Source organism: Phodopus roborovskii, unplaced genomic scaffold (genome assembly GCF_943737965.1).
Source record: "Phodopus roborovskii unplaced genomic scaffold, PHOROB, whole genome shotgun sequence".
NCBI classification, from domain to species: domain Eukaryota; kingdom Metazoa; phylum Chordata; class Mammalia; order Rodentia; family Cricetidae; genus Phodopus; species Phodopus roborovskii.
Genome location: NW_026125052.1, coordinates 30028717 through 30050973, shown reverse-complemented (window position 1 = coordinate 30050973; position 22257 = coordinate 30028717). Strand labels below are relative to the sequence as shown.

The window sequence follows — 22257 nt, the reverse complement described above, 5'->3', positions numbered from 1 at the left end:
GCTGGGACTAAAGGTGTCTGCCATCACTGCCTGGTTAAACTTTTTTTTTTTTTTTTTAATCTTTATGTATGTGTTTATTTTGCCCGAGGCCAGAAGAGGGCATCTGATCTCCTGGGACTGGAGTTACAGATGATTGTGAACCTCTATGTGGGTGCTGGAAACCAAACCCGGGTCCTCTGCAAGAGCAGAAAGTGCTCCTAACCATTGAACCATCTCTCCAGCCCTGAGTCAGCCTTGCTATGTAACCTAGCTGGCCAGAACTCCCTATGAAGCCCAGTGTGGCTTCAAATTCACTGTAGTCCAGGCTTCCTCCTCCTGCCTCTGCGTTCCAAGTACTGCAGTCATAGGCATGTCCTACCCACTCTGTGTTTCTGTTTGACTTTTTTTGAGGGGTGAGGGGTTAAGACTGGTTCTTCCTCTTTAGCCCAGACTGGTTTGGAACTTGCAGTGTCCTTAGGCTGTCCCTTGCCAGGTGGCAATCCTCTTGCTTAACCCCCCACGGGCCGGACCGGACCGTGAGCCACCACACCTGCCGGGTTTGTCTTTGCTGTTGTTTCTGAAGCTGCAGCCACATTGCTATAAGGGTTAAGCCCTTGCTCGTCCTCCCCTGCAAGGCTGGCTGTGAGGCCTGGAACCTACCAGGTTTCTGTCTGCCTCCTTTGTGGATAGAGTCCTTGGAAGGGTGGTATTGGAGGCAGGCATGAACACAATCAGAACTAACTTTGTGCCATTAATGACAAATCATCTTGGAAAACTTCAGACACCAGAAAACAATGTCTATGGAAATAAAGTATCCAGATACCTGTGGTCAGACTTTCTTTGGAGTGCCAGCTCCTGAATAATGACACCAAGACTTATGAACACTTGGCCTTATCTTGCACTTGTCCCCAACTATCTCTTAAAACTTAAATTAACCTGTTTACATTAATCTACGTTCTGCCACATAGCTCGTTTCCTCTCCTCCATACTGTACATCTGACTTCTGTGTCTGGCTGGCGAGTTCCCTGAGCCTCAGATTCTTATTCTTCCCAGGGTCCCTATCTCTGCCCAGAAGCTCTTTATTAAACCAAGCAAAAGGTGCCTTAGGCGGGCAAAGACAGAGACACATAAAATATGCCAATCCTGTAATTGATTTTTTTTTTTCCTCTTTGCTCTTTGGAAGCCCAACACCAGCTCCCAAATAAATATACAGAGACTTATTCTCTGTGTGACTGCCTGGCCTTAGCTTGGCTTGTTTCTAACTTAAATTATCCTATTTTTCTTTCTTTCTTTCTTTTTTTTTTTTTTCTTTTGATGGGAGATGTTTCTCATACTGGTTAATAATAAAGCACTGTTGGCCAATAGGAAAGGAAGATAGGCGGGACTAGGAGACAAGGAGGAAAGAGGAAGGAGTAAGGAGGAGTCAAGATGGAGAGTCTGGAGAGAGCTGGACGCCAGCCGGCTCTCCGAGGGAAGAGGAGACCACGTGGAAATACATAGATTAGCAGAAATGGGTTAATACCTAAGACAGAGCTAGCCGATAAGAAACTAGTACCTGGCCAACAGCATTATATCAAATACAGAGGCTGGTGCGGCGGCGGGACAACACCAGCGGTGGGCAGAAAAACCTTACTCCTTACCTTTTTTTTCTTTTTCTTTTTTCCGGTTTTCCGAAATAATAGGGTTTCTCTCTAGCTTTGGAGGCTGTCCTAGAATTCGCTGGCCTTGAACTCACAGAGATCTGCCTGCCTCTGCCTCCCAAGTGCTGGGAGTAAAGGCGTGCGCCACCACCTCCCAGCTCCTATTTCTCTTTAACTATGTTTTGCCTCTAGGCTTTTTACCTTTCTTTATTCTATATTTTTCTTTCCTTCTTACTCTGTGGCTGGTTGGGTGGCTGTGAGGCTGGCTTCTGGAATCCTTCTCTTTGCCTTTTCTCACTCTTCAATCTCTTCCCCAGATTTCTCCTCCTATTTTTTCTGTGCCCGCCAGCCCCACCTATCCCTCTGCCTAGCCACTGACCCTTAAGCTCTTTATTAGACCAATCAGGTGTTTTTGGCAGGCAAAGTAGCACAGCTTTACAGAGTTAAATAAATGCAACACATCTTTGCATCATTAAAACAAATATTCCGCAGCATAAAAAAAATGTAACACATCTTAAACTAATATTCCTCAACACCTTTAATCCCAGAACTCAGGAAGCAGAGGTAAGCAGAGCTCTGGTGTTTGAGGCCAACCTGATGTACATAGCTAGTTTCAGGCCAGCCAAGTCTTGAAAGTAAGATGCTGTCTCAAAAACAAAACAAACAAAAAAAAATACAACAAAAGCTGTCACCATTCTGGAAGGCGCTAAGACCATCTATACACTCAGCTACTGGAAAGGCTAAGACAGGGGATTGCCTGAACCCATAGTTTCCAGACCAGCCTGGGTAACACAGTGAGATGCCATCTTTAAGTAAATATGACAGCCACAGCCTTGAACATCATAACTATGAATCTCCCACTGGGCTACATACCTACCAATTGTTATGGTGGGGGGTGGTGAGACAGGATCTCACCATGTGGCCTTAATTGATCTGGAACTTAATTTGTACACCAGGCTGGCATTGAACTCACAAGTCCTGTCTGCCCCTGCCTCCCAAATGCTGGGATTAAATGTGTTTACCATCACACCTAGATCACTTGCCACTTTCTTCCTTCCTTCCTTTCTTGTCGCGCCCAACCTCGACCAGCAAGGAAGATGCAACTCAGGGGAGATCTTCTTCTACCAGTTTAATCAGGATCCTTGAACAAGCTTCTTCTAACTCCGGGGAAATGCCCTCACAGGCTTAAATCCTCTTACACTGACCAACCCTAGTGAGCCACCTGGACCCTGCAGATAGGCTGCTCTTATACGGAAGCAAGCAAGCTGAACAGGCTTAGCCAAATAAGGACTTGTTTACAACAGAGCGCTCACCATCGGGAAGGTGGAAGGCGGAAGCCAGCGCCAGTGCCATCTTTAAGGCTAGGCACTTCGCAGCTCTCTACATTTTTTTTTTTTTTTTACATAGCCCAGGCTGACCTAGAACTAGCAACGTAGCCAGGGATGACTTGGACTTCTGTCGAAACCTGCACCTCCCATGTGCTTCGATTACAGGTGTGCCCTACCACGGCCAGCCCTCTCTATATAAACAAAACCCTCGGAGAAGAACTGAGCAGCTCCTGAGGGTTCAGTGCCATTTTCAATGAGCTCTGTTTTCGCTGACTTCTGGTGTGCCAATGATTTGCAATAGTCATTAAGTTGTCTGAGCAATCTCGGCGGGGCCTGGAGAGATGGTTCAGTGGTTAAGACACTGACCCCCCTCTTCCAGAGGATCTGGGTTCAATTCCCAGCACCCACATGGGAGCTCACAACTTCCTGTGTCTCCAGTCCCAAAGGGTCTGATGCCTTCTACAGAGCGAGTTCCAGGACAACCAGAGCCACACAGAGAAGCCCTGTCTTGAAAGAAAGAAACAAACAAAAAGTTAACTTACAAAAGCCTCATTTACAAATACATCAAAGCTCAAGAACTTTTATTTCTTTTTTTATTTTCATGTGTGTGGTGTGAGGGCACACATGTGTGTGTATACCTGCATGTGGAAGCCCAAGGTTGTGAATCAACCTTCATCAGTCTTCCATCTTATTCACTGAGACAGGGCCTCTCAATCAAACCCAGAGCACACAGATAACACCTAGTGTGGCGTGGGGGGCGACCCGTCTCCGCCTCGCACACCCACGCAGCACTTGCTTGGGTTATATGGGTGAGAACTTTGGTCCTCGTGGTTATTACCGCAGCACTTTAGCCACCGAGCCAGCTCTCCAGCACCTAAAACCTGGAGGAGGAGGAGAAGGAGGAGGAAAAGAAATTTTCCGTGTGTGGGTGCTTTGCCTGCTTGTATGTCTACTTACCATGTTTGTGCAATGCCCGAGGGAGCCAGAAGAGGGCGTCTAGAGCTGTGGTTATAGATGGATGTGAGCAACCTTGTGGGTGCCAGGAGTAAAACCTGGGGTCCTCTGGAAGAGCAGCTAGTGCTCTTAGCTGCTGAACCATCTCCCCGGGCCCTAAAACTTTTAAAATATGTTTAATTATGTCTACCTTGAGCCAGGAAGATGCTTCAGTGGGTAAGTTCTTGCTGTGCAAATCTGACTCGATCCTTGGGATCCATGGTAGAAACACACACGTGTAAAAATTTAAAATTAAAACATTCCGGTATTGGGAGCTGGAGAGATGGCTCAGAGGTTAAGAGCACTGGTTACTCTTCCAAAGGTCCTGAGTTCAATTCCCAGCAGCCACATGGTGGCTCACAGCCATCTGTAATCGGGTCTGGTGCCCTCTTCTGGTGTTGAAGCAGACATGTAAGCAGAGCATTGTAAACACAATAACTAAATCTTTAAAAAAAAAAAAAAAAAAAAAAAAAAAACATTCCGGTATTAACCAATCACATCTCCACGCTGGCCTTCTATGGGAGACCCAAGCTTGTCTACCATCTGTACCCCCAAACAGCCTGGCCACCAAACCGCGGAGCAGGGTGGTGCTGTGGCTCAGCCTCCCAGCCGCGCCTGGAGCTTGGCAAGCGGCCACGGTCATGATCAAGAGCTCCGGCCGAGACCAACGTATGGAACTCATTATCAGCCTTCCTGCCAAGCGGGGTCCACCCAGCCTGTCTCCCACACGGCTCCCTCTGTCCAGAGGCCTTTTCTCACCCGGTCTCCTTCCGCTTGGGACCACTCCCACAGTCCTAGCATCCCCAGCCTGGACCGGGAAGCCCCGGGCACCGGTGGGCTTCCCTTCGGGTACTTGTCCCCTGACTGAGAGGGCATTTTAACAACTGGAATGTGCGTGTCCCTCCAGAATTCTAACCCTTGAATGGATGGTGTTAGGAGGTGGGGCCTTTGGGAATTAAGAGCGGAGGGTTTATGAATGACAGTACCCGCAGGCCGTGGCCGCAACCACCTGTGTAATTCTAGCTCCTGGGGATCAGATGCCCTCTTTTGACCTCTCCAGGCACACGCAGTATACACTCGCACGGAAACATATAAATTCCTGCTTGCTCTCCCCGATTTCTTCTCCCGGGACCCATGGCAGTTCCAGGCCAATCTAATACCCCTGGTGCCAGCAAGCAGCCACACTCATGGGCGGGTACACACACACGTACACAATTGACACTAAAAAGAAAAACCTCAGGGTTGTAGAGATGGTTCAGTTGTTAAGGACACTTGCTGCTCTTCCAGAGGACCTGGGTTCAATTCCCAGCACGTACATGTCTAAGGATTCATTACGCTGGCCTGCCCGTCACTTGGCAGAATGCACTCAGGCAGTACCTGGTCATCCCAGGTGCAAAGGACCCTTAAAAGAAAGACCCCTGCCCATTCTCCTCTCTTTCCCTCTCTTCCCCTGAGGCAGACGGGACTTTTCCTGTCTCCCTCTTCTCTTCTGTCCTCTCTGTCTCTGTGGCTCTTTACCTCTTTTCTCTTTCCTTCCCCTTCCTAATAAAGGCTGTCTACCTGGCATGTTTGTCCCACCGCCTCAGTCACCCTCGCCTGCCGTGGAATCCGTCAGGTTCTCACGCTTTACCGTGACATGGGACATGGGTGCATGTCCCTCGGCAAGTTTTCCTGGCGTTTCCTCCCGCACATGGCGGTCTGAGATATGCCGGGACCCTGTAACCTTCAGCTGTCACTTTTCCAACTTAGGATCTGTGGATTCTTCCATCCACCAGTTCCGTAAGCCTGCCCCGCCCCCTCACGAGTTAGGTCTCCCACCGCAACCATGGTCTCTCGCCTTTTTTGGCCCAGTGAAAAACACCCAGACTGGGGTTTTTCGGGCTTCCGGAGCCCTGGTGTCTGTACTCGAGGGACCACAAAATCAGCCTGTGCCTCTCGTACCCAATCCTCCCTTAGTCTCTGGGACGCTGGAGATTATAGCCTGGATCTTCTCTACCTCACTCATGGAAACCGAGCCCCCCTCCCATGTCAAACCGTGGATGAGGCTACACCCCTCTTGTCCCAACATTTGAGAGGCAGAGGCAGGCAGATCTCTATGAGTTCGAGACCAGCATGATCTACAGAGTTCCAGGACAGCCTCCAAAGCTATAGAGAAATCTGTCTCAAAAAAAAAAAAAAAAGGTTACCTAACTTGTACATAGGTTGCCAGTTTGCTCGTGGTAACACCAGTACCAATCCATTTGTCAAAATTTCTGCTACCTCACTCCTGCCTAATCAGGAGTTCAGCCCCATATGACTGGAATCCCCCCCCCCCATCCTTTACTCCTTAAAACCCTGCCACCTCCAAGCTCCGTGCTGTCCCTGATCCAGCCACTGTAAACAGACAACCCAAGCTCAAGCCTGCAATAAAGGCCCTTTGATTTGCACTCGAATTTGGACCCCTGCTGGTCTCTGGGAGGCTGGTGACTCAGGCATACCACCTGCCTTTTTCTGAGGCCAGTGGAAAATCAGCTTTCTGTGCCAGCTGGGCCGAAGCATGGAGAGTGGTCTTCAGCTGGGAGACAGCCCTCCGAGGACACCGAGCAGGATCTGAGGACAATTTTGACTACAATGATAGGTGTTGCCCCTGTTACCCACTGGGTAAAAGTCAGGGGTACAGCTCACCATCCGGCATTGCCCAGGATAGCCCCAGAAAAACATTTACTGACTTTAAAAAAAAAAAACAAACTGTATACTGTTTCCCTTTTTTGAGGCAGGGCTTCCCTACATAGTCTAGAGCTGGCCTGGGACTGGACTCCTGTCCTAGCCTCTCACGTGCTAGGATTACAGGCATGTAAGGCCAAACTGACTAGACCACATACTTTATATGTGGATGTTTTTTGCATTTTGAGATAACCCGTCATATAGCTTAAGGTAGCCAGAAACTCACTATGTAGCTGAAGTTGGCTTTGAATTCTGGTTCCCCTGCCTCTACCTACTGAATGCTAAATATTCCTGCCATGCCAGCTCTAGACTGCACACTTTATTTTGTTTTGTTTTGTCTTGTTTTTTGAGACAGGATTTCTCTGTGTAGCCACAGCTGTGCCAGAACTCAGGCTGTAGACCAGGCTGGCCTCAAATTCAAGAGATTCACCTGCCTGTGCTTCCCAAGTGTTGGAATTAAAGGTGTGTGTCACTAACACCAACATTTGGGGGCAGTGAGTGTGTGTGTCTCCGTGTGTGTGTGCCTGTGTGTACCTGCGTGTGTATCTGTGTGTGCCTGTATGCCTGCGTGTGTGTGCGCGCGCGCGCACATATGTGGAAGTCAGAGTCAATACCAGATTCCTCCATCACTATTCGCCTCATTATTTTAAATATGTGTGTTTTTATTTACTTTTGTGTGTATGGGAGTTTCCCTGGTTATATATGTTCACCATGTATGTTCACTGCCTGCAGAAGCCAGATGAGGGTACCAGATCCCTTGGAACCAGAGTTACAGACAGTTGTGAGTTGCCATGTGGGTGCAGGGAATTGAACCTGGGTTCTCTGGAAAAGCAGCCAGTGCTCAGCTACTAAGCAGTCTCTCTCCAGCCCCCTCCACCTTACATTTTGAATCTAAATCTCACCTACTGGCTAGATTGAATGGCTAGCAAACTCCCAGGATCCTCTTGTCTCCACCTTGAAGTTCTGGAATTTCGGGTATGCCTGTCTTTTTGTGTGTGTGTGTGGGGGGGGGGTTCAGTTCAGACTCTGGAAAGTGTCTTAGGTTTCTATTGCTATAAGAAGACACCATAAGCAAAAGTAACTTGAGGTTTGCTTCAGCTTGTAGCTCACACTCTATCATCTAGAGAAGTCAGGGCAGGAGCTGGTGCAGAGACCACAGGAGGATGCTGCTCACTGGCTTGCTCTCTATGGCTTGCTCAGCTGCTTTCTCATAGCACCCCAAGATTACCACCACAGTGGGCTGGGCCCTCCCACATCAGCACTAATTAAGAGACTGCACTGTAGAGTTGCCTCCAGGCCGGCCAGTCTTACCCAGCTTTTTCTCAGTTCAGTTCCCTCTTCCCAAATGACTCTAACCTGTGTCACGTTGACATAAACCGGGCCAGCACTGGGTGTAACTCAGTGGTAAAGTGCTTGCCCAACATGCACAAAGAGCTGGATTCAGTCTCCAGCACTGAAAACGAAATACGTAAAGTGGTGTGTGTGTGTGTGTGTGTGTGTGTGTGTGTGTGTCCCCTGCCCCCCTGCCGTGAGTGTGTGTGAGTGTGTGTCCCCTGCCCCCCTGCCGTGAGTGTGTGTGAGTGTGTGTGTGTGAGTGTCCCCTGCCCCCCTGCCATGAGCGTGTGTGAGTGTGTGTGTGTGTGTGTGTGAGTGTGTGTGTGTGTGTGAGTGTCCCCTGCCCCCCTGCCGTGAGTGTGTGTGAGTGTGTGTGTGTGTGTGTGTGAGTGTCCCCTGCCCCCCTGCCGTGAGTGTGTGTGAGTGTGTGTGTGTGTGAGTGTCCCCTGCCCCCCTGCCGTGAGTGTGTGTGAGTGTGTGTGTGTGTGTCCCCTGCCCCCCTGCCGTGAGTGTGTGTGAGTGTGTGTGTGTGTGTGTCCCCTGCCCCCCTGCCGTGAGTGTGTGAGTGTGTGTGTGTGTGAGTGTGTGTGTGTGTGAGTGTCCCCTGCCCCCCTGCCGTGAGCGTGTGTGAGTGTGTGTGTGTGTGTGAGTGTGTGTGTGTGTGTGTGTGTAGTATGTTGGGGCCATCTCTGTGGTGCTGTTTTGATGTCTTCCCTTTGGTCCCTGACCTAAGTGCTTACTAAAACTTTCCAGCCTGGTCCGAGACTGAGGGAAACTTCCCATCTCCAAGCACAGATCGCCGGGGAAACAGGCAGTGAAACAGGCCTGGCTAGGGGAGCCGGCAAGGAAGTAGGGTGGCGCAGCAGTATGTCACTGAGACCTGTGCAAGGCAGGGACCCTAAACTACAGAGAGAGATGGGGCATGGGAGAGACCTCAACGGCCACCTTGGTCCTGCTGGCCTGGGTGATGACGCTACGCTGTCCATGACATGTCTGTTTTGTTTTTGTTTCTTCGAGACAGGGTTTCTCTGTGTAGCTTTGGAACCTGTCCTAGAACTCACTCTGTAGACCAGGCTGCCCTCAAACTCAGAGTTCTGCCTGCTTCTGCCTCCCAAGTGCTGGGGTTAAAGGCATGTGCCATCAACGCCCGGTCTGTGTCTTTATATAAAGAGAAACTTATTGTATTTATTTATTTATTATTAAAAGCATTTTATTATTTATTTACATGTGCATGTGTGCATGTTTGTATATGTGCATGTGCCTGTCTGAGGTTAGAGGCGTCTCCTGGAGCTGGAGATACAAGTACTTGTGAGCTGCCTAATGTGGGAATTGAACTCTGGTCTTCTGTAAGAACAATACATCTTAGCCACTGAGACATCTTTCCAGGCCCCCTTTATTTCTTTAAAGAAGATATTTCGGGCAGGTAAAGTGACTCACCAGTTGAGGGTGCTTGCTGTTATACCCGATGGCCTGAGTTCCATCCCTTGAACTCTCAAGCTAAATAAACTAAGAGGCTGGAAGGACAGCTCACCAGGGAAGAGCACTGGCTGCTCTTCCAGAGGACTGGGGTTTGACTTCCAGCATTGTTGGACATTCCAGCCCCAGCAGATCCATGGCCTCTTCTGTCCGGAGGACACGGGGCCAGGGGACACCCGTACATACAAAGATTAGAGGTCTTAAGTAAATAATAAATGTGGAAAGAATCGTTATTTGGTAGAGTTGATGGGGGATGTCCTTCTGTATGCTGTGACTATGTTTCTCTTATTGGTTGATGAATAGAGAGAGCTGTTTCAGCCAGGGGCTTAACAAGAGTAAAGCCAGGCAGGGAATCTGAACAGGTATAGAGAGAGGTAATGGGCAATCAGAGAGACATCATGTATCCATGGGAGTAGATGGGACACCTGGATATTCTCAGGTAAGACAAGTCTATGCACAGGTTAATAGAAATGGGTTGATAACTAAGAGAGAGCTAGCCAGAAGCTTCAGCCATTAGCTAAACAATTGTAACTGATATTAAGTCTCTGAGTGAGTATTTCATGAGAGGCTGTCAAACCTGGTGGGCAGAGGAAAACCAGTCCAGTGGGAAGGAGCCAGACAGAGAGAATTTCCTTCCTACACAGATTCCCCTAGGCTGCAGGAAGGGACTAGAAAGATTAGTTTCTACCTCTCCTCTGGTTTGAGCTCTAATTAGCTGGAGATCAGCTAGCCCAGGGTGGGAAGAATTGCCTCAATGACTTAATTTGTTAAATATGCTTTAAAACTTGTTAGCAAGGCAATGGTGACACATGCCTTTAGTCCCAGCACTCAGGAGGCAGAGGCAGGCAGATCTCTGTGAGTTCAAGGCCAGCCTGGTCTACAGAGTGAGTTCCAGGACAGGTTTCAAAGCTACACAAACACTGTCTTGGCAAAAAAAAAAAAAAAAAAAAAAAGTTTTTATTTGTTTATGACTGTTTGCCTATGTGTATTTATGTGCATTTCACTGCCCTGGGAGACCAGACGAGGGTGTGGGATGCCCTGACACTGGAATTATAGATGGTTGGTTATAAGCCCAGAACTGAACCTGAATCCTAGCAAGAGTATCAAGTGCTCTTAACTGATGAGCCCTCTCTACAGCCCCCCAGATGCACAAATGTGATGGCAGCACTTGGGAGGCCATGTGTCTTGGGCAAGAATCCCTGGTCTAGTCCCATCATCACACCAGACTCTACTGTGGTGTCACTGACCATGGCTGATATTGACCTGGATTGCCTGGGTAAGGTGTGTATATTACCCACTGAGAGAGTTATCCTTTGCTGACATTAGAAGCCACTGTGCCAGGCAGGCAGCTGTAGCTTTGTTTTGGGCCACCAACCAGCTCCCAAATAAACACACAGAGACTTAATATTAGTTATGAATGCTCAGCCTTAGCTTATGCTTGTCTCACTAGCTCTATAACCTAATTTAACCTGTTTCTCTTCATCTACGTTTTGCCTTGGGCCTTTTACCTTTCTTTCGTTCTGTACATCCTACTCTGTGGCTGCCTGGCTGTCCTCTCTTTCTCCTTCATTTCTGTCTCTCCCAACCCTACATTCCTCCTTCTACTTATTATCTCTGCCTGTCAGCCCCATCTATCCATCTACCGCCTACCTATTGGTCTTGGTTGTTCAGCTTTTTATTAGACCAATCAGGTACCTTAGACAGGCCAGGTAAACAGCAACACATATTTACATATTTAGACAAATGCAGCATAAACAAATGTAGTACATCTTTACATAGTTAAGGTAATATTTCCACTACAGGCAGTAGTGGAGCATGACTTGAATCTCAGCACTTGGGAGCCAACGGCAGGCAGATTTTGGAGTTTAATGCCAGCCTGATCTACAGAGAGAGTTCCAGGACAGCCAGAGGAAAAAAAGCCATTGTGGTTAGCACACAGGTAAGGAATAGGATGTCAATTTGGAGAGCCTACTGAAATTATTTGGGGTTCTTCTGAATGGGAAAGGTGTTTACTAGCCCCTACTTATTTGTTTGTTTGTTTATCCAGGACTCATTACTCTCAGCATGGACACATGGACGTTTGTTTCTTGTTTAGAGTTAGAACATCATTCCACCTTTTTATTTTATTTATTTATCTGTAGTTTTTCGAGACAGGGTTTCTTTGTGGCTTTAAGGTGGTCCTGGAACTAGCTCTTGTAGACCAGGCTGGCATCAAACTCACAGAGATCCCCCTGCCTCTGCCTCCTAAGCACCACCACCCCGGCTTCCACCCATTGTTTGTTCTTTTCCTTTAATATGGGTCCTGGATTCTAGCTTGGGTCCACACATTTGCTCAGCACTTTACCAACTGAGCAACTGTCTTCCCAACACTAGGTTCCACTCATAATAATAATTTTGACTAATTGTACATATTTTTAAATGTTGTCAGTTTATAAAGGCATGCAGCATACTCCTGTAATCCCAGCACTGGAGAGGGGGAGGCCTGAGGATCAGTAGGTCAAGGCCAAATGAGAAGTTCTAGGCTGGGACTGGAGAGATGGCTCAGTGGTTAAGAGTGCTGGCTGCTCTTCCAAAGGAACTGTGATACAATTCCCAGCACCAACAAGGCAGCTCACAACTGTCTAACTCCAATTTTCCAAGTGATCTGACACCCTCATACAGACATGTAGGCAAAACCCCAATATACACAATAAATAAATACATCTTAAAAAAGAAAAAAAAAAAGCAGTTGTAGGCTAACCAAGACTAAGTAAAAGGCACCAGGTGGTGGCGCCTTTATCCCAGCACTCGGGAGGCAGAGGCAGGCAGATCTCTGCGAGTTAGTGGCCAGACTGGTCTACATAGCGGGTTGCAGGACAGCCGTGGTTACACAAGGAAACTCTGTCTCAAAAAACCAAGCCTCCCCCTCCAAACACACACACACACACACACACACACACACAAGAACCTGTCTCAAAAACAACACTAGGAAGCCAGATGTATGGCATAATCCTGTGATCCAGCACTCAGAGGCTGAGGCAGGGTTCTAGGCCAATCTGGGCTACATATAGAGACTATGTCCCAAAGCAAACACAAACCCTTGCGATTAGGCGACCATTCTACATGCATAGTTGGGCAAGTCTTAACCCGTGCCTCCTTTTAGGGAACCACAGGCACCCGCGAGTGTGCATGAACGGAAGTACATTCCTCAGACAAGGGATTTGTCCAGTGATGTCAGCTTCCCATTTCAGATCTAGACAAGGCCAAGTTCCCCAGTGGGGGTAAATAGAGTCGTTAAGGGGCAAAAACAGACATATACCAGCAGTAATTTTTTTCTATATGTCAGCATCTCGAGATCCTTATTAACTGTACCCAGGAGGGGTGTGGAGGGCAAAAGTACTAGCGACAGGGCTGTGCCCTCCCACCTCTCCCGAGGCACCGGGCTGGGGCTGACCAAGGTGGGGGATGGAGAATTGATGCCCATACATCCCTTTGCATCCTCGCTCCTCTCCTTTTCCCGCCCATTTGGCAGTGCTACCGCCTCCGCCCTCGCGCGGTGGAGGGCTCAAGAGGGGCGTCTGCCCCTGGAAGGCAGGCGCCCCCTCTGCCCCGCATCTGCTGACCCGTGGGTACAGCTGCTGGCCGCGTTCTGGGCGGGCAGAAACTGCAGAGGGGTTGGAGGGGGCTGGACCCTTGGCCTTGGTCCCAGGGGGCGGTGCCGGGCGCGAACCGTCCCAGGTCCCTCCCAGGCGGGAGCAGCACAGGCGGTGCCCGGGCAGCTGCGGAGCCATGGACGGCAGCGGGCCTTTCAGCTGCCCCATCTGCCTGGAACCTCTCCGGGAGCCGGTGACGCTGCCCTGCGGCCATAACTTCTGCCTCGCCTGCCTGGGCGCGCTCTGGCCGCACCGGAGTGCGGGCGGCACCAGTGGTTCCGGAGGTCCGGCCCGTTGCCCACTGTGCCAGGAGCCTTTCCCCGACGGCCTGCAGCTCCGCAAGAACCACACGCTCTCCGAGCTGCTGCAGCTCCGCCAGGGCTCGGGCCCGGGACCCATGTCCGCCCCGGCTCCAGGCCCCGCCCGGGGCGCAACTCCCGAGCCCTCTGCGCCCAGCGCACCCCCTACGGCTCCGGAGCCATCGGCTCCCTGCGCGCCCGAGCCCTGGCCCGCCGAGGAGCCGGTGCGCTGCGACGCGTGCCCCGAGGGCGCCGCCCTGCCCGCCGCGGTCTCCTGCCTCTCCTGCCTCGCCTCCTTCTGCTCTGCGCACCTGGCCCCGCACGAACGCAGCCCCGCACTGCGCGGCCACCGCCTGGTGCCGCCGCTGCGCCGGCTGGAGGAGAGCCTGTGTCCGCGCCACCTGCGCCCGCTGGAGAGCTACTGCCGCGTGGAAAGAGTGTGCCTGTGCGAGACCTGTGCCGCCCAGGAGCACCGCGGCCACGAGCTAGTGCCGCTGGAGCAGGAGCGTGCGCTTCAGGAGGTGGGGCGTGGGCACCCAGAGCGGGCACGTGGAGATGGGTGACAGGCGGGGCAGGAGAGCTATTTGGTCCCCCCCACACACACACACTCTTCTCGGGCTGTGTCTTTTATTACTATTGTGGATGTGCATGTGGAGATTTAAGAAATCAACTTTGTGGAGTTGGTTCCCACCGTTATGTGGGTTTCATCTCCCGGATTCGATGGGCGCTGCCTTAGTTTCCTCCTCTAACCTGAGGATCTTTGCAACCCCTTCCGGTCTACAGCATTGTTCGCTGGGGCTGGTGTGGATGGAAGTCAGAAGGGACCAGTCAGTAAACGAGAGTGGCAAAGGCTGAAAGGGAGAGCGTGTGCGTGTGTGTGAGTGCGCGCGCGTGCCTGTGTGTGTATGTGTGTGTGAGTGTGGGTGATGCTGGCTCTGTGGGTGTGAAGCCAGAGAGGTATCTGGATTAGGCCCTTTGGAGCTGGTGGGGACCAGGAGTGGCTGCGGGCGTGGCTCTATGGCCCAGGAGCTCTTCTTGGTAGTCTCAACTCAAATTTGTCCTGGACTGAGTCAGCCACTGCGGATGGGTGTGGCAGGAGCGCGATGGAGGTTGGGCTGGTCACACAGAACTCCTATGTCTGAATGTTCTGGGGCCCTTGGGAGCATGTGCCCAGTGTCCCACTACCTCCCACCCCCAGTTTCCTTTGGCCTCCATCCCGGTCTTGGCACCTCGAGCTTTGGGATTTTCCGTCTCTCCTGCCTGGAGCTGTGACTCATAAGACCCAAGGGATTTGCCCGGAATCCCCATTTTTCGGAGCTGAATTGGGGGTGAAGGCGGTTTTGAAACTAATCCCCAGGGCTATTTAGTGCCCCCCCTTCTCGTTTGGTCACACCCCAACCAAACTCTCACCCTTTGCCTCTTCCCCACTGGGGGGAAACCCCAGGCAAACTGAGAACCTTAGGTGGCCCTGTACTGGCTTCTCTGGGCTACAGGTAGTCAGATGCCCACAGCCTGCTAACCTTCCCAGGCATTTGGAATGGCACCCAGCCTGGGCCATAGATGCTTGTCCTTCTAGTCAGATGTCACTGCCTAGTCTTCCCCAGCAAATCCCGAGATCTGTGGCAGGTCAGGGACCTTTGTCACGAGGCACCACCTCACAAAGCCCGATCCACAGGCCGAGCAGCCCAAAGTCCTGAGCGCTGTGGAGGACCGCATGGATGAACTGGGCGCCAGCATCGCACAGTCCCGCCGTACTGTGGCCCTCATCAAGGTTAGGACCCTCACGCTGTGCACCCCTGAAGCAGACCTCTGAGGTGGGCGTGAACTTCCAGGGCGGCGCCACCGCCACTAGATGGGTCCTGAGTTGGGGCTGCCCATCCTTACTAAGCAGAAGCACCTTGTTTCCCGAGACAGACGTGGCTGGGGCCCAGAGCTGGGGCTGGCCCTTCTGGCCTGGTAGGGCTGGGTGGGTGGGCATGCAGTCAGGGAAGGAAATTGCCGCCAGGTTGAGTCTTTGTCTCCACTGCCCACTCCTGTAGAGCGCAGCTGTGGCAGAGCGGGACAGGGTGAACCAGATGTTTGCAGAGGCCACCGCCACCCTGCAGAGTTTCCAGACTGAGGTGCTGGGGTTCATCGAGGAGGGAGAGGCCTCTATGTTGGGCCGCTCCCAGGGTGACCTGCGCAGACAAGAGGAACAGAGAAGCCGCCTGAGCCGGGCAAGGCACAACCTCAGTCAGGTTCCAGAAGCTGACTCAGTCAGCTTTCTGCAGGTGAGGGCTGCTCATGAGCCACAGCGGGAATTGAAGTGATGGGGGTGGGGGTTGGGAAATGGTGGCAGAGGCGATGGGTGCCTGGCATCCCGAGACAGTTGCTACCTTCCCTAGCTAGGAGAAGCTTTGGAAGACAGAGCCTTAATGGGCATTTGTCACAGGAGCTCCTGGCACTACGGCTGGCCCTGGAAGAGGGGTGTGGCCCTGGCCCTGGGCCCCCCAGGGAACTCAGCTTCACCAAGTCCTCCCAAGTGGTCAGAGCATTGAGAGACACTCTGGTCTCAGCCTGTGCCAGCCAGTGGGAGCAGCTGCGGGGGCTGAGCGCCGACGAGGGTGAGCTACAGAAGCTTGGCTCGGAAGGTGGGTGCTCCTCCGGGATGACTCACACACACCCCCATACCATACGCGCCCCCAGCTCTGGTGTGCGTCCAGGAATGGAGGAGGGAACGTGTCTGGCATTGGGGGAGGGGCCCTTCATCCTGCCTGGGGGGAGGACAGAGGGGCGTCTCCTTGCTCACCCACGGACTTCAGACAGGTCTGGGCTTTGCATGCAAGGAGGCCAGGGTGGGAGGACTCAAGCATACGTTCATGAGAACACAGTCCCACATGGGTGTGTCTGTCACCAGGTAGCTGGGGGCTTTGGGAGGAAGGGCAGCCAGCCACAGGTAGTCAGAGAGATGGCTTCTCCTCCACTCCTCCTTGTGCAGCAGACGTGGAGTCCCAGGACCCTGACAGCTCCAACCTCCTGGAGAGTGAGGCTCCCAGGGACTATTTCCTCAAGTGTAAGTAGCCAGCCCGCTGCTCCGCTACCCAGGCGCCTCTGTTAGCCGCTAGGCTGCAGAGAAAACACGAGGCTCGGGAACCCATCCCCATCCTTAATCTCGGGTGAACCAGGTCATCTCCATGGGTGGTCTCCATTAGGTGGGTCTCGCTGGTCCTAAGGAGGGATGACAAGCTGTGTTTTGGGGAGGTGGGTCCCTGTGGGGGACTACTCCATCGGAGCCTGGCTGTGATCTCGATCTCTCTCCCATCCGTGGGGTCAGTTGCCTACATCGTGGACTTGGACAGTGACACGGCGGACAAGTTCTTGCAGCTTTTCGGAACCAAAGGTGTCAAGAGGGTGTTGTGTCCCATCAACTACCCGGAGTCCCCCACCCGATTCACACACTGTGAGCAGGTGCTAGGAGAGGGCGCCCTGGACCGGGGCACCTACTACTGGGAGGTGGAGATCATCGAAGGATGGGTCAGCGTGGGTGTCATGGCAGAGGGCTTCTCTCCGCAAGAGCCCTACGACCGGGGCCGGCTGGGCCGCAACGCACACTCATGCTGCCTGCAGTGGAATGGGCGTGGGTTCTCCGTCTGGTTCTGTGGGCTGGAAGCCCCACTGCCCCACCACGCCTTTTCACCCACCGTTGGGGTCTGCCTGGAGTACGCCGACCATGCGCTCGCCTTCTACGCCGTCCGAGACGGGAAGCTGAGCCTTCTTCGGAGGCTCAAAGCCTCCCGACCGCGCCGCAGTGGTGCCCTGGCCTCCCCCACCGACCCTTTCCAGAGCCGCCTGGACAGTCACTTTTCCGGGCTCTTCAACCACAGGCTCAAGCCCGCCTTCTTCCTGGAGAGCGTAGACGCCCATCTGCAGATCGGGCCGCTCAAGAAATCGTGCATATCCGTACTGAAGAGGAGATGATACAGGGCTGGCTGCCTCACCCTGCAGTGGCCTTGCCCGTATTTCCTGGGTGAGGGCACCAGCCCGGACCCCCACACCTGCAACTGTTACAGCTCTAGAGGTCTCTTCCACTTTTCAAGGCAGGGGTCTCCAGCCCCTTGCAGGACTTGAACTTAAGCTGGGACAACTCTAGACTGGACCAGCCCTTCTCTTCCAGGTCTCTAGAACCACCTGGTACATAGTAGGTGCTCAATAAACATCTGTTGGATGCTTGACTACCTTTTTCATTCTTCACCCACCAGAAATTGCTATGAGTTCTCAGCCTTCAAGATCTGACAATAGGGACAGGCAAGAAGGCTCTGCCAGTAAAGGTGCTTGCTGCCAAGTGTTGGGGACTTGAGTTTGATTCCTGAACCACACATGGATAGAAGATAAGAACTGACTCCTACAAATTGTCCTTTGACCTCTAACTGCGTGTCCTGGTACATGAGCCGGGCAGAAACACATGGGTATACAGTAAATAAAAACAGATGTGCAAAACAAAACAGCTGGTAAAGTGCTTGATAGATCCACAAGCATCAAGGGGACCTGAGTTTGAGCCCTAGAGAAGAATCTTACTTGGAATATCCGCACTGGAGAGGTAGAGACAGGCAGAGACAGGGAGGTCCCTGGGCTTTGCTGACTGCCACCCTGATCAATCTAACAGGTGAACTTCAGGTGAGAAAGCTTATCTCAGCAAATAAGGTGGAGGTCTGCAGAGACATCTGAGACACACTCTCTCTCTCTCTCTCTCTCTCTCTCTCTCTCTCACACACACACACACACACACACACACACACACACTGAGCCCCTATGAGCAGGTAAGAGAGTAGAGAGTAGTGTCCCCTTGGCCCAGGAGGAGGGGCCTGAAGCAAGCTGTCTGTCCTTCAGCAGTACCCTGGCTCTAGGCAGGGACAGTTAGAGATGGCATCTCCCTGAGACCAGCTCCATAGTCATCCTTGTTGCCCATGGCAGCTTTGGATGGGAGGATGGTACCCTCTGCTGTATTTTTCATCCTTGATGCTACAAACCAATTCTAGACCGGCTGTGTGTGTTGTGTTCAGAATTAACACACCCAAAGCCAATAGCTGAGCCGGATGCTTGGGTGTGGGTGACAGAAATGGGCTTTACACACACACACACACACACACACACACACTCCCACACACACATTCACACTCCCACACACACTCATCACACACACACATTCACATTCTCACACACACACTCACACACATTCACACATTCTCACACACACATTCACACTCATACACACATTCACACACTCTCACACACACACACACACACACCACACCTCAGCCCCTGGAGAGACTTGCCTGAGACCTCCCAGGGTGTGACTGGAATGAAAGGACATTTACAATAAGGGATCTATGTCCTTTGGAGTGTCACATCTCTGCACCCATCATGGGACCTATGGCCCTGGGTTTCAGGAGAGCCTCTGGCTGTTTCCAGGAAGACTCGGTGCCTCCACCACCCCAGAAACTCTCTGCCCTGTCTGGGACAACGTGGAGCTACATAGGACAGCTCTGTCTCCAGGCCACCTCTTTCTCTAGGTTCTGTGTAGCCCGGGTGCGCCCCAGAGGGCAAGGGGCAGGCGGGGAGGCCTCTTAGGAGCTATGCAAGGTCAGACAGGACAATGGGTGGGTTGTGAAGCCAGACAGCAAGGCCATACAAGTCCAGCCCCAGCCGCCTAAACTGCTAAAAATAACCCCTCCCACAGAGCCTGCCTGGCCCCAGCAACCAGGATGTTTTTTTTCCGGGTGGAGCCTCCCTGCTCCTGCTGCTTTGTGTTCTTAGCCCTGTTCCCATGGCAGCCACAGGTCCCACAGCTCCAGTACATCCATCCTCCCGGCTGCTAGGTAGGCCCTTCTGCTGTCTCCCACCGTGGGCCAGTTTGAGCTTCCTAGAGCCTTTTCTCATCTGGAGACGGCCTCCATCTTCCATCCCTAGGGCACCTGTGCTGTCCGCTCTCCTCCCCCAGCTTGGCCTGCGCTGCCGCCGCCCCCATATTCTTACAGCTGTAACTCCCCGTGCTGCCCTAGCGCAGGAGGCCCTGGCATACCCTGATTGTAACTATGGCGGACAAGGGCGGCACAGGCCTGCGGCTTCCCTGCTGGAATCTGGCTATGGTTCCAGCCACTCAGAAGTTTCTGGCTTGTAGAATTACTCTGTTTCCAAACGACTGTCACGAAACCCTAAGATGGCTCAGCTGGTGAACCTGATGCCCTGAGTTTGATTTCCAGAACCCACACGGTGGGAACCAATCAACTCCTGCAAGCTGTTCTGTTGATTTCCGCGCTCGGGCTGTGGCAAGGGTGCGCCCACATCCATACATGCACACATAAGTACTTGTGAGAAAGGAAAAGAAATAGCCATCATCATCCCAAGTCCCCATGAAAATGGGGGAGAGTGGCGTTGGCTTGCCCATGGCTGCACAGGGAGCTCCAGGGTTCAGAGCACACCATCCCCATCCGGTCTGAAATGTGATATACAGCTCTGCTTCCTTCCAGACCTTAAGCTAACACTCGCTAGGTGAGTTAGTGTCCGTCTGCATGTATGTATGCACGCATGCATGCATGTTGTATCTGTATGTACACATGTCTGCCTGGTTGAATACTTGTGTAGGGGTGTGCGTGTGTGTAGCCTTGCGATCCACCACCCCCTCCCTGCTTTCCTCCAGGAACAGGTAGGAAGAAATACATGACGTGGCCACCACTGCCACACAGGCAGTGTGAGAGGAATCTATCCCTTCATCCGCTTTCACAACACTTTAATCTGTTTTAGGCAAAGCTGCTCCAATCCCAGAATAGTAGCTCACACCCAGAATCCAAAACTCGAGATGCTGGATATTTAGATGCTTATGCCAGCCTGGGCTTCAGAGTGAGGGCCGTCCTTAAACAAAACAAAAACAAAAGATTCTTTAAAATCTTTTTTATCTTTTTTTTTTTTTTAAAGACAAGCTCTCACTCTGCAGCCCACAATGTCCTTGTAATGTGCTACGTAGCCCAAGCCAAACTCCATTCCCGGTAATCCTCCTGCCTCTGACTCCTAAGTACTAGGATTGTAGGCATAACAGTACCGGGAGAAAACGTTAGAAAGAGAAAAAGCCAGAGGATTGTGGACCCGTTACCGTTTATAAGAGAGAAAGCCAAGTTGCTTAGACAGCAGTCCCGAGTCCGCTCTACCCCGTGGCTTAGGTGAGTGGTACTGGGATGAAGCTTAGAGACAAGAAGTCCTGGGTAGAAACCTAGCACCCAAAAGGGAAAAGGGGTGGGGGAGAAGAAAAATAAAGCTTAAGAGAACTATGTCCTCTCCGGCCCCCATTCCCTCAGCCCCACCCCCCAGCCACCGCAAAAGTGCCTGTGGGTCCGTGGTCTCAGAGGCTCGCTAGAGCCCCAGCCAGTGGCAGACAATGTGCAGGGGTGAAGGGCCGGGGCACAAGCTGTGAACTCAGTACAGCTCCCTGGTGACAGGCAAGGAGCCAACCTCCACTTGAGCTTTGTTTCTGTGGGAAAATAAGGCCCAGGGCGCAAACAACCGGCCGAGAATGGTCTTGCGCCTCCCTCGCTCTTGGCAGCTGCACGCTGCCAGGTCCTGGCGCTCCGGGAGGGAAGAGTCCACCGCCCTCCTTTTGCCCTTTTCCAGGGCACGCTTGAGGCCCCTCCTCCCACACGGAGCCTGGGAGTCTGCGCAGAGCCTGTGGCTATGCTGCAGGGCCTGGCAGGAAGGTGGACTGAGCTGGGTGCGGCTGAGGTTTGGAGAGAGCGCTGCAGGGTTGGACTTGGTTTAGGGGCCCAGGAAGGAAAAAGTAAGTTTTAGTTGCAGAGTCACTGTCCCATCCAGCCCTACAGCCAGCACGCATATTTCCATTCAGCTGCAACCATAAGAGGAATCTGGAAGGTAAGACCGCTCCCTCCCTGTACAAATCCCATCTTTTGGTGAATGCCTGCGACCCGCGGGACAGAGTCCCAGGAAGTGTCTCAGAGGCAGAATGTTTACCTAGTGTGCTCCATCCCTAGCACTTGCAAACAAGCAAACAAAAAACCCAAAAGAGGACTAGAGATGGCTCAGCAATTAAGAGCATTTACTGTGCGTCCAGAGGACACAAGTTCAGTTCCCAAGACCTACCTTTGTGGCTCACAACTAAGAGCAACTCCAGTTCCGGATATCTGACGTCCTCTGCTGGTCTTCTCAGGTACTGCACACATGTGAGACAGACATCAGACAGACATGCAGGCAAATCACCCACACACATAAAGTGAAAATAAATCTAAAGGAGGGGGTGTGGGCAGGAGATTGTAGGCTTAGAATGCAGAGGCTCTGTGTCCTTCCCCAGTGCTCTTACAGACGCTAGGCAGAGCCAGTGACTTCACAGACTCATCATTATTTTGCATACACATACAAGAAATAATCTTTGATATTTTGCGTACTTTTCTTACCGTCCGCCCTTTTGTGGTTTTTTTTTCTAAACAGGGTTTCTCTAGAACTCACCCTGTAGACCAGGCTGGCCTGAAAATTGCAGAGATGCACCTGTCTCTACCTCCCTAGTGCTGGGATTAAAGATGTGTGCCACTATGCCTGCTTTGTGTAGGGCTAGAGATGCAACCCGGTGAAGACGACACCCCACCACAACGCTGCACAGAAGGGGCTCCCTCTTGGACCCCTGATTAGGCACAAACCACACCCAAACACCTGTTTTCAGGTCCTTTATTAAGCAGGGAAGAAAAGTTTAAGTGGCTGCTTTCTGACTCGGGCAGAAAAACAGCAGCAGATGACCTTGCAGATGTCGTTTTAAGAGAAGAAAAAGGAGAGGTGTGTGTTGGGATGCAGTGGTGGATTTTGATTGAATTAGGTGAACCAAAGGGGGCTTTTGGTA

General features: G+C 52.0%; 1 protein-coding gene across 2 annotated transcripts; it reads left to right on the top strand.

Annotated features, from left to right (window-relative positions):
* The first annotated feature begins 13170 nt into the window (after positions 1-13170).
* Positions 13171-17596, top strand: Trim47 (tripartite motif containing 47). Of its 2 annotated transcripts, none has more exons than XM_051180837.1 (6): positions 13171-13906; positions 15061-15156; positions 15425-15655; positions 15817-15988; positions 16363-16437; positions 16699-17596. In XM_051180837.1, the coding sequence occupies exons 1-6, from the start codon at positions 13223-13225 to the stop codon at positions 17340-17342; spliced, it is 1902 nt and encodes a 633-aa protein (XP_051036794.1). In that variant the 5' UTR covers positions 13171-13222; the 3' UTR covers positions 17343-17596. The 2 variants fall into 2 exon arrangements, with proteins under 2 accessions (XP_051036794.1, XP_051036785.1); XM_051180828.1 differs by having other exon boundaries at positions 15817-16015.
* Positions 17597-22257: the final 4661 nt, after the last annotated feature.